We start from the raw sequence: 17,453 nt of genomic DNA on the forward strand, positions 1-17,453 counted from the left end.
TTCAACGTCGAGATGTGTATATTTTCAGCAGGTATCATCAGATGGCCAGCACAAATGGGAATGTTCTCCTCTCCAATCTAGCTCTCAAGAGTGAAAGCCAAGTGAGGTATTTCTATCACTAATAACTACTCTAGAAGCAGCAAATTTGGATGATTTGCTTGGCTCAGTGGCCCTGCCTCCTTAACTCCCTGGGCCATCTGTTGGAACCTCTGTTTTTATTATGTTTTCAGTAAAAGAAAAGGTAAAGGCTTAATGTTCTCCTCTTTACCACAGTGAATAAACACATTTATTTGAAAAACATAGGCAACAGTAAATAAATTGTGATACGACTGGAATTATGTTCAAACTCCTGGTGGCTGTAGTGAACGGTACACTGGTCCCAGATCTCTAATCCATCACCTGGAGCCCAAATGTACAATGCAACATATTCTATTACTTTGTCAAAGTCATAAAGAAGTTACCAATACATTTTACATTCAGAATTCTCTCACAAATAGTGGCAATTTAAACAAGGAACAAAGCTCTTCTATTTTCACTACCATGAATCTATTAGTGATTAATAATAGATACCTTTGTGATGTTGAGAGATTGACCAATACCTCTTCTTGGGATGCTCTGTGATCTTCACATTCACCAAGACCTGAGATCTCTCAGTAATATGCAAATATGACCACACAAAGCCCTGAAAACTTCTAGATGAGGGATATTTCAATAGTTAATGATATGAAACACGTTAGTGATGGATCAATGTCTATAATTACATTTCCATATGACAAATATTTCTGCTTTATACACACTTAACAGGTGGCAGATTAGATTATGACAATTTACACTGAATTATAGGTCACCATAAAGGGCTAGGGCTTAAACAAATGAAGTATTGGCAATGTTATTTATTTTGCCACTTCTTTTTGCTGATTCCTGATTGTGCTATGGTTTCATTTGCATTTGTCTCAGATATCTTCCCTAACCACTCGTCTTTGTCTAGAAATTTAAAAGCATTCTTACAATGGAGTTCATCCAGAGACTTTCCTCAGTCTGTGAGATCAGGAATTAGATTCCTCGATCACTGCCATAACTGAGGAACACAGGTCCATCATGGCACCCACCCAAATGGTGCTCTTTGCTAAGATCTGTTCAGTGAACAGAAACCAAATAGTCAAATAAGACGCTTTCTTGATCTGTCTTAGTATCATGTCAATTACAATTTTTAAATCATCTGGGGACTATTTTGCAGCAAGTAACTTTCAATAGATAAACATATATTTGCATGAAATGATACCATGGCCATTACAACACCTTCAAATGTACTGGATTTGTGCAAGAACACTGTAACATTACATGGTAGAATATAATTGAGGCAAAACATTGCTATTTAATTGATGCCAGTATGAAACATGCAGAGTAGAAAATACATTGTAAAACATGGAGAGCCATCAGCAAAATAAATACAAGAAAATCTAACTCAAATCACATACAAAAAATGTTGGGCCAGCCAACATCTCCAACAATAAAACTCCAAAACGTATAAATTCTCCACACAACAAAGTGAAGTCCATTATGTTCTGTGAGCAACCACACAGAAATAAGATTTCTGTCAGTTGTGACATTTAACAGCTATGTAACTGCAAAACATGAATAGTTACATGAAATACTTTACTGTTCTCTATTCTTTCATGGCATGTGTCATTTGCAAAGATAGGATTTTATTGTCTAACCCTAATTACCTTTGCTAGGTCATTTCAGAGGGCAATTAAGAGTCAATACATCACTGTAGGTCTGGAACCACGTGTAGATCAGACTAGGGAAGGATGACTAAACTCCCTAAAGGGCATTAGTGAACCAAATGGATTTTTGAAATGTTCGATGATCGCTCTCATCACTGCAATCAGCTTTCAACTCCAGATTTCATTAATTGAATTGAAATTCCACTAGCTGATGTAGTGGGTTTCATATCCATATTTCCAGAGCATCTGTTTGGGACTTGGAGTAACCAGTTCAGTGATATTACCAGCACTCCTCCTTTTCTCTGTAACTATTGATGTCATTTGCAAAGCAGAAAATAGTTTATTGGTTGCGAGACCGTTGTCCTATAAAAGCAATACAGAGGAGGATAATACTGATTGTAATTCAGAAACTTCATCAGTGATTTTACAATGGGTTTAGATCCACATGACTGGGATAAAATCTATTATTCTGCAGTTTATCTTTCAGTCCTTAGGTGGACATTGACCAGGCAGCAGTTGCTGCCTCCCAGGTGACACTGCCATTCATGTAGCAGCCAGCTAGGCAGGTGGGACTTCCAACCTTGGGAAGGCCGTCTGCTGACCAGTTAAGTACTCACATGGCACTTAACCCAGAATAAAGGTGATCCTTGTCAACTCCATTAAATGCTATAAGTTAAGTGTCTGAACCATACCATGCATTGAGTGTGTTTATGTTGACAAACAATTTGCTGATAACAGAACAAAACCACAGTGCATGTACATACTAACAAAAAGACCACCTAATAATGGAGAGAGACACAGAAATATATCTTCAACATATTTGTAAAAATTATGGAATCTCATGTGGAAAGAATTCATCCAAAGAAATCCAAAGAATGACCCTGATCGTAGTCATTTCAGCAAATCTGTTACAGCTTTCAATGATTGTGAAGGAACATCAGTAGGATTACTGGACTCCACCCAGTATAACCTTGTAATTCATCTAATCATGTGATCAAGTAATTTTCAACTTACTCTGCTAAGGGAAGTGGTAACTCAAGCAGGAAATGCTGGAAATAGCAGATTGCGTGATACCCTCGGATAGGGAAACAGAATTAATGTCACCTAAAATGTTTATTCCTGCTTCTCTCTCCACAGATACTACTTGATCTGCTAGGTACTTACAGAATTTAAGATTTCCAGCATCCACAGTACTCAGCTTTCTTTTAAGTGGAAATGGTCATGGACCGAACTACATGCAGGAATTGATTAATGTACAGTGACACTGTGTGGCTAACACTGTGAATTCACAATGAACTGTGGTATGATTCTGCATTTAGTCTTTGCAATAGAAGAACAATTTTAAAATGCAATCAAGTGTTGATCGGTGAAGACCAACAATTATTTACATTACAATTACCTAGTTTATTGCTGTAGAGTTGTGCAAAGGAATTCAACCAAACTAATTTGCTCCAAATTCCCCTTTCCTACAGATAGGACAGAATGTCAAGTTATTTTCTGCACCATATTCCCTATCAGAGTCAGTACATAATCTAATAGCCACCTTAAAAATGCACTTCAATTGAGAAATTTTACATCAAATTTAATATTCATAGTTTTTCTCAGCACTAAACTTTTATGTCTGTGGACTTTGATCTCCTCTGTCAGTCTTTAAAGTCTAAGCTTAGCATGATGTAATCATTAATCTGATTCTGATCCCCTCTTGGTCCAAATTACAGAGTAGAGTGTCTTTTCAAGTTGATTACTTAATTTAAAAAGTCATCTTTAATAATATGATCACAACTATCAAATACTCATTGACCTACATGCTCAGAATCAATTTCTATTCTGCATTTATTACACATTTAAAAAAACCCAAAGATCAACTATCCAAGGCTAACTGTCCATTGCTTCATCACCCTGCATTCTAGCTCTGGAACTCATCTCTTCAGGTCTTGCCACTTTCTTTTCTATTGCCATTGATCAATACATCCTTCTCTCAAAATCTTGTGAATTCTTTCCCTCCTCCCATCCTTTCCCTTAACCTTCCCCATTTAACAATCTAGAATTCAATAGGCTTTAAGGGGTTAGGTAGAACTGTGATATGACCTAGATAAGGGATGACTGCATTCAAGGGAATGTTAGTCTTAGCTTGTGCTTGCTGGTGATGTTTACAATTTAATGATGTTAGGAGGTTTTCACAACATCTAGCTAGTGCAAGATAAGCTCCAGCTCTTTCCCTTTCCTCATAACAAAAATAATGTGCAATCTCCACTGAATGATGGATTCAGCTCATAGACTGGAAGATATCACCAATCAGTTGAAAAAAAGGTGAAAGCTTTGTTGGAAGCACATTGATAAAAAAAAACTGTGGTTGTGCTGGACATTCTTGCATGTCAATAGTATTATCTACCCTACAGTGCCCCTTCTTCAGGGCTATATTCCAGATTGCCTTTTGACTTCCATGGGAAGCAAATCACTCAGAGCTCCTCCTTGCCAAGATCAGCTGTGAAGGTTCTGAAATGCTGACTGTTTTTGCGAGAGTCTAAGAAGTTCTTCCCGGATAGCTTTGATGAGTGATGTAGAGGATTGCCCAGGCATGAGGTCTTCTGTGCAAGTGGAGCCAAAGCTTACTCCAGGGTGTTGAGCATTACTATGTTGCATGTGCAAAGCTGCTGCTGAAGGGTCACGGAGTGCTGTCCTCTGCATTTGAAAATGTGGGGAGACATATTCCAGGTGCTCTCGAGTACTTGACTAAATACAAAACATAACAAAATGGTAATAGCATGGAGTTACATCCTTAAAACAAATCATGCATTGGGTTGCCACTTCAGCTCTATTGAAGATTAACCCAAGAATTAGCTCAGACTTTCAAACTCAGATTTCACCATTCATCTAAAGTGACAGTATTAGATTGCCAAGTATTTTGAATGCTATTAAAACTCATTCCATCCTACCTCACCCAAAAGCAACTAACTCTTGATTAAAAATGATTCAGCGGTTACTGGCAAGCTTTCAGAACCACCCGCCTCGGGAATAAACTATAATTAGCTCTAGTTTCTTTTTGAGTATCTGAATGCACTGCACTCAGGCAGAAAAACTTTCATTAAAGCTGAAATCAGAAAGAATTTGGCAAACTCGAAGACATAATTTATTGCCATTGGAAATCATTTTCAATTGGAGACAATGTTTATCATAGACAGAAATTTAAAGAATGGAGGTGCCCAGGAAAGCTATTGGTGAAGGTAGAAAAACAAAGACTGTACAGTCCTCTTCAAGGTTATGTTCTATGTATTACAAATTTGCAGATGCTAAATGAATTACAGAAGGGTGCGAGGAACCAAGTAATTCTGTAGCCATAATTTACACAGTTACTTGGATCAGACTGTTGCGATTGATAGATTGAAAGAAGGGATCAGCTACGATGATCAAAATGAGACATCAGTCCTAAAGGACGACTACAATAAGTGAGTACTGAAGTCATATTTGCAGAAGCTCAAAAGGAAAGTACTTCATTTCCCTCCAGAAGATGCTCAAAACTAAGTGGGAATGCTATGCAAGTTAAATAAATGTGTTTGTGGCCCAAATGATGCCTATGGAGTAGGGCTTCCTAAAGCAGGGGTCTAGATCTCAAGTGGGGTCATGAACTTAAGTTTTTGGGTTGTGAACTTCAAGGCAGTAATGACCACTGTAGAACTTTGACAGAGTCTTAACAGCTGTATCCCTGCTGTCACAGAACCCATCCCTTCCCACCCCCAATTTATTCTTCAGTTCTTACTGATCAAGACAACTGAATGGATCGTCACTTTGCAGAGCAATTTTACTTAAAACAAAGTTAGCCCAACTGAAATTAGTCAAAGTAGTACTTCATGAAAAGACTCAGTAGCTTCCAAAGCTGAAATGGAGGAATTGCAAAGACTAATTGGACTGCTGAATTGGTTGGGCAATCACATAAAGCCAGATGCCAGTTTTGTGGGTTTAGATTTGAGTAAGACTTTAAGATGGAAAATATTATTCAGGTGAACATAATATTTAAAAAAATTGACATGGAGCACTGTTTTTTCTGAAATTCTATCACTGAAAAATGCCAGGAACATTAAACTTAATATCTTTATGATGTATCTTATGCAAACCTCTGCAGTCTCAACTGCAGAAAAGTTCATAAGTTTTCATGTGGGAGTGGGAGTAAATGTTACCTGGAAGTTGGCAAACTAAAAAGATCAGAACAGTCATAAAATGTGCCTGAGCTGCAGCAACTCTCATTCTTGTTGAGGCAATGTATATGACTTTTTTCTTAGTGAAAATATTGAAAAAAATAAAAAAAAAAGGTTTCAGCAACAATACCCATTCAGAGCCATATCAATATTAAGCCAGTTTAGGATAACGTACATTCAACAAAATGCATCAATGAGAAAAGACCAAGGATCGATATTTAAAACTGATGTTAGAGAAGTGAAATAGGATGATAGTAGCAATTAGGTAATCTGGTTGCTTAACAAAGCAAGGAGTGAGCTGAAAAAAACTATTAGAAATACTTAAATAAAAACTAATTGGAACACTAATTGGACATCCTGGAATATTCAGAACTGGATAAAAACGAAAGAAGAGATGTACAACAGGTACAAAGGGAGCAAAACAACGGAAGCCGTAAGAAGAGTACAGAAAGTGCAGGGTATCGCAAGAAAACAATTAGAGGACAAAGAGGGGCCATGAAAAATGCTGGCAGGCAAGATTAGGGAGCTTCCCAAGATACTGTACAAGTATATCAAAGGAAAGAGTAGGGCCCATTAGGGACCAAGGGTGAAATCTGTTCTTGAAGGTAGAGGAAATTAAGTGATAAAAGTGTACTTCACATCTGTCTTTACTTGGAGTAGAAGGATGCAAGTACAAAGAAGATTTGTAGCTCGGGTGCTCGTTGTTGTGGTTCTCTTCGCCGAGCTGGGAATTTGTGTTGCAGACATCCTCAGTGCTTGGGAGCCTCCTGCGAAGCGCTTTTGTGATGTTTCCTCCGGCATTTATAGTGATTAGTACCTGCCGCTTCCGGTTGTCAGTTCCAGCTGTCCGCTGCAGTGGCCGGTATATTGGGTCCAGGTCGATGTGCTTATTGATTGAATCTGTGGATGAGTGCCATGCCTCTAGAGTCCCTGGCTGTTCTGTTTGGCTTGTCCTATAATAGTAGTGTTGTCCCAGTCAAACTCATGTTGCTTGTCATCGGAGTGTGTGGCTATTAAGGATAGCTGGTCATGTCGTTTCGTGGCTAGTTGGTGTTCATGGATGCGGATTGTTAGCTGTTTTCCTGTTTGTCCTATGTAGTGTTTTGTGCAGTCTTTGCATAGGATTGCGTAAACTACATTGGTTTTGCTCATGCTGGGTATCGGATCCTTCGTCCTGATGAGTTGTCGTCTGAGAGTGGCTGTTGGTTTGTGTGCTGTTATGAGTCCGAGTGGGCGCAGTAGTCTGGCTGTCAGTTCAGAAATGTTTTTGATGTATGGTAGGATAAACAGGAAGACAGCTAACGGTCCGCATCCATGAACACCAACTAGCCATGAAACGACATGACCAGCTATCCTTAGTAGCCACACACTCAGATGACAAGCAACATGAGTTCGACTGGGATAACACTACTATTATAGGACAAGCCAAACAGAGAACAGCCAGGGAATTCCTAGAGGCATGGCACTTATCCACAGATTCAAATCAATAAGCGCATCTATCTGGACCTAATATACCGGCCACTGCAGCAGACAGCTGGAACTGACAACTGGAAGCAGCAGGTACAAATCACTATAAATGCCGGAGGAAACATCACAGAAGCGTTTCACAGGAGGCTCCCAAGCACTGAGGATGTCACCTAGACAGGGGATGAAACGTCTGCAACACAAATTCCCAGCTTGGCGAACAGAACCACAACATGCAAGTACAAAATTCAAGAAGATGGAGAGTGAAGTTCTTCATCAGATTGATACAAGAAATTAGAAGATATTGGAGATTTCAGAGAGTTTAAAAGTAGACAAATCCCCAATCCAGATGATTCGTAATTTCAGGCAGTTGTGGGAGATGTCGGTGGAAATAATAGGGACAGATTTTCCCCCTTGGTCCCTCATGGCCCTACTCTTTCCCTGGTTATTCTCTTCCTCTTGATATACTTGTAGAATACCTTGGGATTCTCCCTCATCTTGCCCACGAGTGTTTTTTCATGGCCCCTCTTTGCTCAGATGAGTAAATCATTAGCAGATGGAATTTAACCCTGATAAGTGTGAGGTGATGAACTTTGGAAGTAGTAACAAGACAATGGAGCACTCAAATGAATGGCAGGATACCAAGGAACAGAAGGATCATGGGGTGCTTGCCCACAGATCCATGAAGATATACTTTCCACTCCAGTCTAAATTAGGAACAGGCTTGGCCCAACTCCCAATATGGTACAACTCAAACCAAAGATATGACTGGGTATTTTTAAATGTTGGGTTTGCACAGCTGGATTTTCTCTAATCTCCATGCACCTGTGTTGGTTCAACAATCATCGACCAAAAATACCATTTGTGCTCGGCGTCTTTCTGCAGAATACAATTGATAATATAGAAATTCAGTAGCTCTATTCTGGATCTCCGTCTCTTAATTGCATTCTTGTCAGTGGGGGGCTCCCGCTCTGTACTTCCCCTCTCCACAATATTCCTATTCCTTATCCCACCTCCAATACTTATCCCCATTGTTATAGCATCCCAACTATGTATCCCCACTTCCCATGAAACCCCAAATCCATATTTCCATTTTTGCAGTGCCCAACTCTTTATGGCCATCTCCATATCCTGATCTGAAGCACTACCACTCTATGTAGCCATCTCTGCACTATTCCTGCTTCATATCCATATCTCTAAAGCAGTCTCCACTCCACACCGCACATGTGCAGTGGCCATCTCCTATCTCTACAGCAGACACTAAAGTAGATCCAACCTCTTCCTGCCCAGGGATTCCAGTATATCTTCTGTCTACTAGTTCTTCAGTACTTTCTCCATATCACACTGACTCTCCAGTACTCTATCTATATCCCCAGCTCTGCAGTGTTCCATCCAACCCTACCCTATCTGATCTTGCAGCAACTAGCCAAAGTCTTTTCTCCAGGTTAGCAAAGTCCAAAACTAGAGGGCATAGGTTTAAGTTGAGAAGGGAAAAATTGAGCAGGGACTGAAAGGGCAATGTTTTCATGCAGAAGGTGGTGTGTGTCTGGAAAAAGCTGCCTGAGGGAAGTGGTGCAGGCTGGTATAATTGCAACATTTAAAACGCATATGTTAGAGTATATGATTAGAAAGGATTTAGAGGGTTATGGGCCAAATGTTGGGAAATGGGACTAGATTAATTCAGGATGTTTGATCGGCATGGATGAGTTGGACCGTAGGGTCTGTTTCCATGTTGTGCAGCTCTATCTCTTCCCATTCTTCGTGAGCTGCAGTAATCTCTATACCATGTTACTTTCAGCCAATATTTCATACGATAAAAACAGTAACCTAGGAATTTCATCACAGCGAGTTCTGAAGGAGATTTATCAAAGAAAAATAATATGTCCGACTTACAGTATCTCTGTTTGCGACAGTATGCATTAGTCCATCTTCAGGATCATAAGGTGACCAACCAGCATCTCCTATGCGCCCAGGTCTCCCAAAACGCATCTGACCTGGCTGTGACCCAATTCTGTTGTCAACACGGTTGTGTGATACTGAGTAGGCTTGAATTCCTATGAACAAATGGAACCAAAAATGAAGGCCAACATAGATTGACAAATCTCTTTGGAACTGCAACAAGTGAAAATGTGAATCAAAAACAAAATAAAAAGTATCAAAACACCGAATTTTAATCATGGCCAAGTGAATAGTTAGAAATTTCATGCTTGTTTCAAACTTTGCGAGTACCATGAAACTTGGATATTGAAGAGTAAAAAGGATGGTAGCAGAAGAACAAAGCTGGAGAGGCAAAATGGACAAATTCACGACAGTTGAAATTTAAAGCAGAGAATGATGATGTGATGCACTTTGGATGGAAAAGGGAGGTGAGGCAATATAAACTAAACAGTATATTTAAAATGGAGCAGGGATGAAAACACAAAACTGTCTAAAAACTAGTGGCCAAAAACAAACAGTTCTCAAATTTATTTGTGACCAGGAATCTAGTAAATATAGTTCTTTGTACAGCTCGTGTGAAACATGAAAATTTGAATATCACCTCATGTAGGTAGAAACATTAGTTTATCCTTGCTCTAATCCTTTTTCTGTCAATACTGTGGACCAATGTATTTGTAACAAAGCACCAAGCAACCTTTGAATTTAAGCATTCAATTAATTTATTTGTAATATAGGATGAAGTTAACAGTAACAAAACAACATGAGCTTGCTGGATTATGTACATGCAAAGTGAATCAAAGGCATACAAACAGTGCTTTGCATACCATTATCATGTGTGATTCTATTTTAACTCAGTCATTTTCAAGAGCATTTTGAATGACCACTAATGTTGGCCTTGCCAGTAATACACACATCCCCTCTCCCTTCCACTCACTCTTTTGCTCAGTTGACAGCCTGGTCTTTCCAACAGCTTGACAAAAACACTGAGCCACCCATCATCATGATGCACCTTCTCACACCCAAGTGGAAGAAGAACAGATTCTTTATTAACCCAATTCTTTGCTTTCAAACAAACCAGTCTTCAACCAATTCATCTCCACTTTTTTTTAAATATACCCAATAACGAAACAAACTAAAAATAAAAACAATTCTCTACAAAGCAGCTACAGTGCTTTTTCTGGCTTTGCTCAACGCAAGGACTTGTCAATAAAATGGTATTCTTTTAAAATGAATTTGCTATTGAAAAATGTGAAGTGAATATTTGCCATCAGAAATGATTCTCTTATTCTAGTGTCAAGCTCCTCAGTCAGATCTGGGTCTCCAAGGATGAATTCTTTGCCAGCAACATTGCTGTAGGATCAGGCTTTAGTTTTGCTTTAAGCTTTTAGGATATTTTCCTATTTGCTGGACTAAGCATTTAGCTCATAGGCTGCTTCTTCTCATGAGTGCCCCTAACATAGCCTACCTTCCTACTTTGTCAGCTCTCGAGAACCTCTCGAGTCCTGAAGCTCCTTACAAATTGTTAAAACTTCTTACTGAGATTATTCTAACAGTACAGAGCCATCCAAGTGCTCCTGGCTTCTCGCTGCAGTAACTTTTCCAACAGTACATCTAACTGCTGAACTTCTAAAAATGGAGTCTGCACTGTTCTGATTCTTTTATCAACCATGCTCCTTGGAAATGTTTCTTCAGCTACCCACTGAACTGTCCTGTGTGACCTATTAAAATCCTTGCAATAAGCCCCTCCATATTGCTGGTCAGAGTTGAATGAATGTTGCCACCTAACAATTCTTGGGACTTTCTATATCCCGGAATATTACAACTTGCTATTTTCACAAAGTTCTGGCATTCAGCATAAGGAATGCTTACCAAAAAGAGGTATTTATCACAATTCTCATCTCTGAAAAGAACAGTAGCAACAGATGCCTAGGAATTCGACTAATCTTTGAGGGTGGCTGGACAAGTTGAGCAGAGAATTTAGAAAAAGCAGAATGCTTCTTGGCCTTTATAAAGGTAGAGTACAAAAGCAAGGAAGAAACTTTAAACTTATATAAGTCATTAGCTAGGTCTTAGCTGTCCATTACTGGGCACCACACTTTAAGCAGTATGCCAAGGGTTTGGAGTAGCTGCAGAGGAAATTTATTGAAACAAGGCTCTGGAGGAGAGACTTTTTGTTTTATAGAGATATGACAGGAGGAAGGGCAGAAGACGGAGAAGAAATTGAATAGAAATTTCAAAAATTATTTACACTTTTGTAGGAACAAATAAGGTAAAAACAGTTCTTCACCAGCAGGAGAGACAGTAATCAGAGACAGTTAAGATACTTGGGAGTGGCATGGTGGCTTTGGGGGTGGCACGGTGGTTCAGCGGTTAGCATTGCTGCTTCACAGCACCAGGGACCTGGGTTTGATTTCAGCCTCGGACGACTGTGTGGAGTTTGCACATTCTCCCCATGTCTGCGTGGGTTTCCTCCCACAATCCAAAGATGTACAGGTTAGGTGAACTGGCCATGCTAAATTGCCCATAGTGTTCAGTGATGTGTAGGTTAGGTGCATTAGTCAGGGGTAAATGTAGAGTAATAGGGTAGGGGAATGGGTCTGGGTGGGTGACTCTTTGGAGGGTCGGTGTGGACTTGTTGGGCTGAAGCGCCTGTTTCCACACTGTAGGGAGTCTATGATTCTATGATACTGACCAAGTGAACCAAGGGGGAATGAATATTTTTTATGTAGTGCGATAAGATGAGAATTGCACAACTTGAAAGGACGATGGAAGCAGATTTAATGGACTGTACAATATTCAGCACCATTTGCAACTCCTCAGATACTGAAGCAGTTGAAACGTAGAAGACCTGGATATTATCTAAGCCTGGGGTGACAAGTGGAAAATAACATTTGCGCCATACTGATGCCAGACAATGAATATCACCAATAAGAGACAATCTAATTAATGCCCCATGACATTTAATAGTATTACCATCACTGAATCCTCCACTACCAGCATCCTAAGGGTCACCATTGACCAGAAATTAAACAAAATTCGCCATATAAATATAGTGACTACAGGTGCAGATCAGAGGCTAGGAATACTGCACTGAGTAACTCATCTCCTGAGTTCTCAAAGCCTGTTCACCTTCTCCATGGTACAAGTCAGGACTGTGATGGAATACTCCTCACTTGCCTCGATGAGATTTTTTTATTCACTCATGGTATGTTGGCTTCTCTGGCTAGGCCAGCATTTATTACCCTTCCCTCGTTGCCCAGATTACAGTTAAGAATCCTGGCATTCTCTCCCTGACAGCATTGTGGTTGAACCTAAAGGAGTTCAGGAAGACAGCTCACCACCACCTTCTCAAGAGGCAACTTGGGACAGGCAATATATGTTAGCTAGCCACTAACTCCCACGTCCCTCAAAAGAATTTTTAAAAAATCATAGCTGATATAGAGATTTTCTCCTAATCTAACATAATAGATGGCACTGCAGATCTCATATTTTAGTTGAATTCAAATGGAATTTCAAACATTAAATTCATAGTTCATCTTCATTTCCATAGGGTAAAGCAGAATAGGACTGGCATGAAGGAGAAGCACAAAGTGAGTCATTTCCTGCAAACAACATCCACAAACTGAATTCAGAAGAAATCATACTGGACTCCAGACGATATCTCTGTTCATCTCTCCACAGATGCTGCTAGACCTGCTGGGTTTCTCTAGCACTTTCTGTTTTTACTTCACATTTTCAGGATCTGCAGTATTTTGCTTTTATGTGTATGCTTACCCCTCTCTACCCAAACATTCATTATTTCTTTGCCTCTCACTTTTACGGTATTCTCATTCATTGCAGTTTGTGCAACAGCTACAATTTAAAGCTGTGCTTCATCTAATTCAACCCAATTGAACATAAACATTTTTGAAAATCTTATTTCAAGCAATGATACTTCAAGTATTGAGAATATTGCTAGATTAGAATTTTGTCATCTTCCAAACATAATTTTATTAGTGGAAAAAGAACACTGGTGTATGTGTGTCTCAAAGTGTTAATACTGAGGAGTGACATATGAACTACTCATCATCCTTTGTACTTTTTGGCAGAACAGATAAGAATCTGCTAAGAGCGTGAGACATGGCAGCTGCTTCTCTTCAAAATCTCCTATACTATACAAGACAAAGTATGCGTGACAGAAGTCAAGATTTAGAGTGGTGCTGGAAAAGCACAGCAGATCAGGCAGCATCTGAGGAGCAGGCAAAAGCCCTTCATCAGGAATGACAGAAGTGTTGACCAGGGATCAAAGTGCTGTGTTGAGGCAGCAGGCAACTGGTATCTTGGGGTCATTTTTATGGATGTAGATACATAGAACAGTACAACATAGGAACAGGACCTTCAGCCCACCATGTGTGTACTGACAATGATGCCAATTCTAAATTAAACCCATCTGCCTGCACATGTTTTGTAGCCCTCTATTCCCTGTCTGTCATGTGTCTCCCTAAACAGCTATTAAACTTGACAAACATATATGCTTCTACTACCTCCTCTGGCAGCGCATTCCTGGTACCTATCATCCCAGTGTAAAAAACTTTCTTCGCACATCTCTTCTAAACATTCCCCTTCACTGTATACATCTATGCCCCCTTTGTATTTTACATTTCCACCCTGGGAAAAAAAAAGACGCTCACTGTCTACCCTATCTATGCCTCTCATAATTTTATATACTTCTGTCAGGTTGCCCCTGAACCTCCGATGCTATAGTGAAAACAATCCAAGTTTGTTCAACCTCTCCTTATAGCTAAGACACTCTTAATTCAGACAATATTCTACTAAACCTCTTTTGCATCCCCTCCAAAGCCTCCACATCCTTCCAATAATGTGGCGACTAGAACTGCACATGATATTCCAAATGTGGACTAATGAAAATCTAACACATCTGCAACGTGATGTGACAACATTTATACTAGGTTATTCTCTTGTGATGCCACTTTCAGGGAGCTAGGAACTCGGACCCCAAAATCTCGCTGTATATCACTGTTCCTATGGGTGCTGCCATTTACTCTGGTCCTTTCCACAACTCCTCTTCTGGCATATCAATGACATTATCAGTTTGGTGCTACTTCCCTCTCTCATACAGAAAATTGAAAAATTTATAATTTTTGCTTCCAATTTCCACTCCACACTCACCTTCAACTGGTTCATCTCCCTTCCCTTTCTCAACATCTCTCGTTTCCATCTCTGGAGATAAGCTGGCCATTGATATCCACTGCAAATCTATCGATTCTCACAGTTACCTGCACGATACATTTTCACACCCTGCTTCCAGTAAAGACTCCAGTTTCCTTGTTGTTTCTGTTTTGCTGATAGCCCATTCTGCAGGGGGTGTCTCTGAAATGTGCACCCTTTCCCCAAGGATTCCCCTCCACCATGGTTGACAGGGCTGTGTCTGACTCATTTCCAGCACTTCTGCCCTCAGCCCTTATCTTCCCTCCCAGTACTCACTTTCAACCCAACAGCATCCCTATCCAAAGTGTTATAATTCAGACCAACCCCCTTAAAACTTATCAAGGAGATTCCGACAGCCTAACATTTTCTTATTTTAAAGACAAGTACCAGGCATTGCATTCCAGGTGCAATTCGATTGGTTAAATGATCAGACTTGAAGCAAAACACACTTTATTCATACATGATTGTTAAACTACAGATAAACCAAAAATAAAAGAAAAGATTTGGCTTAACTGTAACTCTATCGAAATATTTAACAAAATAACAACCAATACAGTGACATCCTGTAAGTTCACCATCAGCAAAGACAAATTCAGTAAAATAGGTTGTTTCACATGCAGCAGGAAGAGAACCAAGGCTTTTAGCTGTTGCAAAAGGAGAGAAAGGGAGATGTAGCAGCTTTCACAAACCCAACAGCTGCTGAAAGTGAAACTAAAAATCCTGGTTCTGTGGGATCTTGACACCACTCATTCATGCTGCTTCTCTTGTTCTAACTTTAAAAAAAGCACAATGCCTCACCAGCTGTTTACTTTATTGGCTTGAAGCAGACCACTCTGGCTCAAAATCTCTTCATAAAAAACCCCAGGATAAAATACAACTCAAAGCCACAGTATCATCATACCTTCTCCCTTATAAAAAAATGAACGATCATTATACAAAAACATTTTAAAAACCTTTATCTTTATGCTATTAGTACATTACAATACATATATATTACATGGACTCCAAACATGCAAAGATTCATTACTACAATCCATTTCAGTCCACACACTTTCCCGCCACCAAATGCCTCCGTCTTCCTTCACCAAAGTCACAACAACGCAATATGTATATAATATTAAAACTGAATGGCTGCAATAATAAGCTCCATTTAAACATTCTGGTACTATTTCCTTAAATTTTCCAACAACTTTAAAGGGTTATGATCAGTATATACAATTGTCCCAGATATATTACTGGCAATCTAAATGCTAAGATGTTGCAACGGCAACACTAAACTCAAGGTCTCCTTCTCAATTGTGGAACATTTCTGTTGATGATTATTCAATTTTCTGGAATAGGTCTTTCTATCTTCTCATCATCTTAGAGTAATAGAGAGGCATAGTTCTATAGCATGGAGACTGGCCCTTTAGCCCAAACTAGTCCAGCTGACCAAAATATCCATCCACGCTAATTCTATTTCCCTGTCCTTGGCCCATATCCTTCTAAACCTTTTGACTATCCACGTATTTGTCCAAATGCCTTTTAAATATTGTTAAGATATTCGGCTTCAACCTCTTCTTCTGGCAGTTCATTCCACTCGTACTACCATCTGCACAAATAAAGTTGCCCCTCAAGTTCCCTTTTATTTTTTCCCCTCTAACCTTAAATTGATGCCCTCTAGTTCTGGATTCCCTATCTATGGGAAAAAAGACCGAATGCATTCACCCTCTCTATGCCTCTCATGATCTTATACACTTCTATAAAATCCTCCCTCAGTCTCCTATGCTCTCAAGAAAAAGTCCTAGCTTGTCCAACCTCTCCCAATAACTCAGACTGTTGAGTCCTGGCATCATCCTTATAAATTTCTTCTATACTCTTCAGTTTAATAACACCTTTCCTATAGCAAGATGACTAAAACTGAACATAATACTTCAAGTGCAGTGTCACCAACATCCTGCATAACTGTAACATATTTCCCCAACTTCTATACTCACTGCTCTGACTGATGAAGTTAAAAATCACACAACACCAGGCTATAGTCCAACAGGTTTACTTGGAAGCATTAGTTTTTGAAGCTCTGCTTCTACCTGATGAAGAAGCAGTGCTTTGAAAACTAGTGCTTTCAAATAAACCTGTTGGACCATAGCCTGGTGATGTGTGATTTTTAATTTTATCCACCCTAGTCTAATACTGGCTCTTCCAAATCCTGACTGATGAAGGTCAGTGTGCTAAAAGTCATCTTTACTACCCTGTGATTCCAATTTCAGACAACCGTGCACCTGAACTCCAAGGTCCCTCTGTTCCAATACACTCCTTAAGGCCCTACAATTCACCATGGAACTCTACCTTGATTTGACTTTCTAAAATGCAAGACCTCACACTTATCTATATTAAATTCCATTTGCCATTTCTCACCCACTTCCCCAGCTGGTCAAGGTCCTGTTGCAATTTCTGATAAACTTCCTCACTGTCCATGAAACCGCCTATTTTAGTGTCATCTGCAAACTTACTAATCATGCCTTGACATTCTCATCCAAATCAGTGAAATAGATAACAAACAGCAATGGGCCCCACTACCAACTCTTGAGGGACTCCACCAGTCACAGGTCTCCAGTCTGACAAGCATCCTTCCACTATCGCCCTTTACTTTCTACCATCAAGCCAATTGTGTATCCAATTTGCAAGCGCCCCCTGGGTTCCATGCAAACTAACTTTCCAGAGCAGCCTACCAAGTGGAACCTTATCAAAGTCTGTATGGATTTCAGTAAGGTCTATGTCTACCGCCCTGCCCTTGTCAACCTTCCTGGTCACTTCATCAACGAAGTCTAACAAATTTGTGAGGCATGGTCTCCCATGCCCAAAGCCATGTTGACTATTCCTAATCAAACCCAGTCTTTATAAATGCATGTATATCTTATCTTCTTGCAAGAGTACAGCATCG

The 17,453-nt window shown here is 39.7% G+C and overlaps 1 protein-coding gene across 2 annotated transcripts in view; it reads right to left on the reverse strand.

Moving 5' to 3' along the window:
• Positions 1-255: 255 nt before the first annotated feature.
• Positions 256-17,453, reverse strand: part of LOC122559476 (UPF0606 protein KIAA1549) — a 243,007-nt gene continuing 225,809 nt past the window's right edge. For both annotated transcript variants that reach the window (XM_087997506.1, XM_043708965.2), the window contains 2 exons: positions 9,278-9,438; positions 256-4,460 (listed from right to left, as the gene is read on the reverse strand). In XM_087997506.1, coding sequence (XP_087853632.1) covers positions 4,209-4,460; positions 9,278-9,438 — 413 coding nt within the window. In that variant the 3' untranslated portion in view covers positions 256-4,208. The remainder of the gene's footprint in view (positions 4,461-9,277; positions 9,439-17,453) is intronic.

This window comes from Chiloscyllium plagiosum, unplaced genomic scaffold (assembly GCF_037043375.1).
Source record: "Chiloscyllium plagiosum isolate Xiang-an unplaced genomic scaffold, Cpla_swu_hap1 HiC_scaffold_19, whole genome shotgun sequence".
Classification (NCBI taxonomy): Eukaryota; Metazoa; Chordata; class Chondrichthyes; order Orectolobiformes; family Hemiscylliidae; genus Chiloscyllium; species Chiloscyllium plagiosum.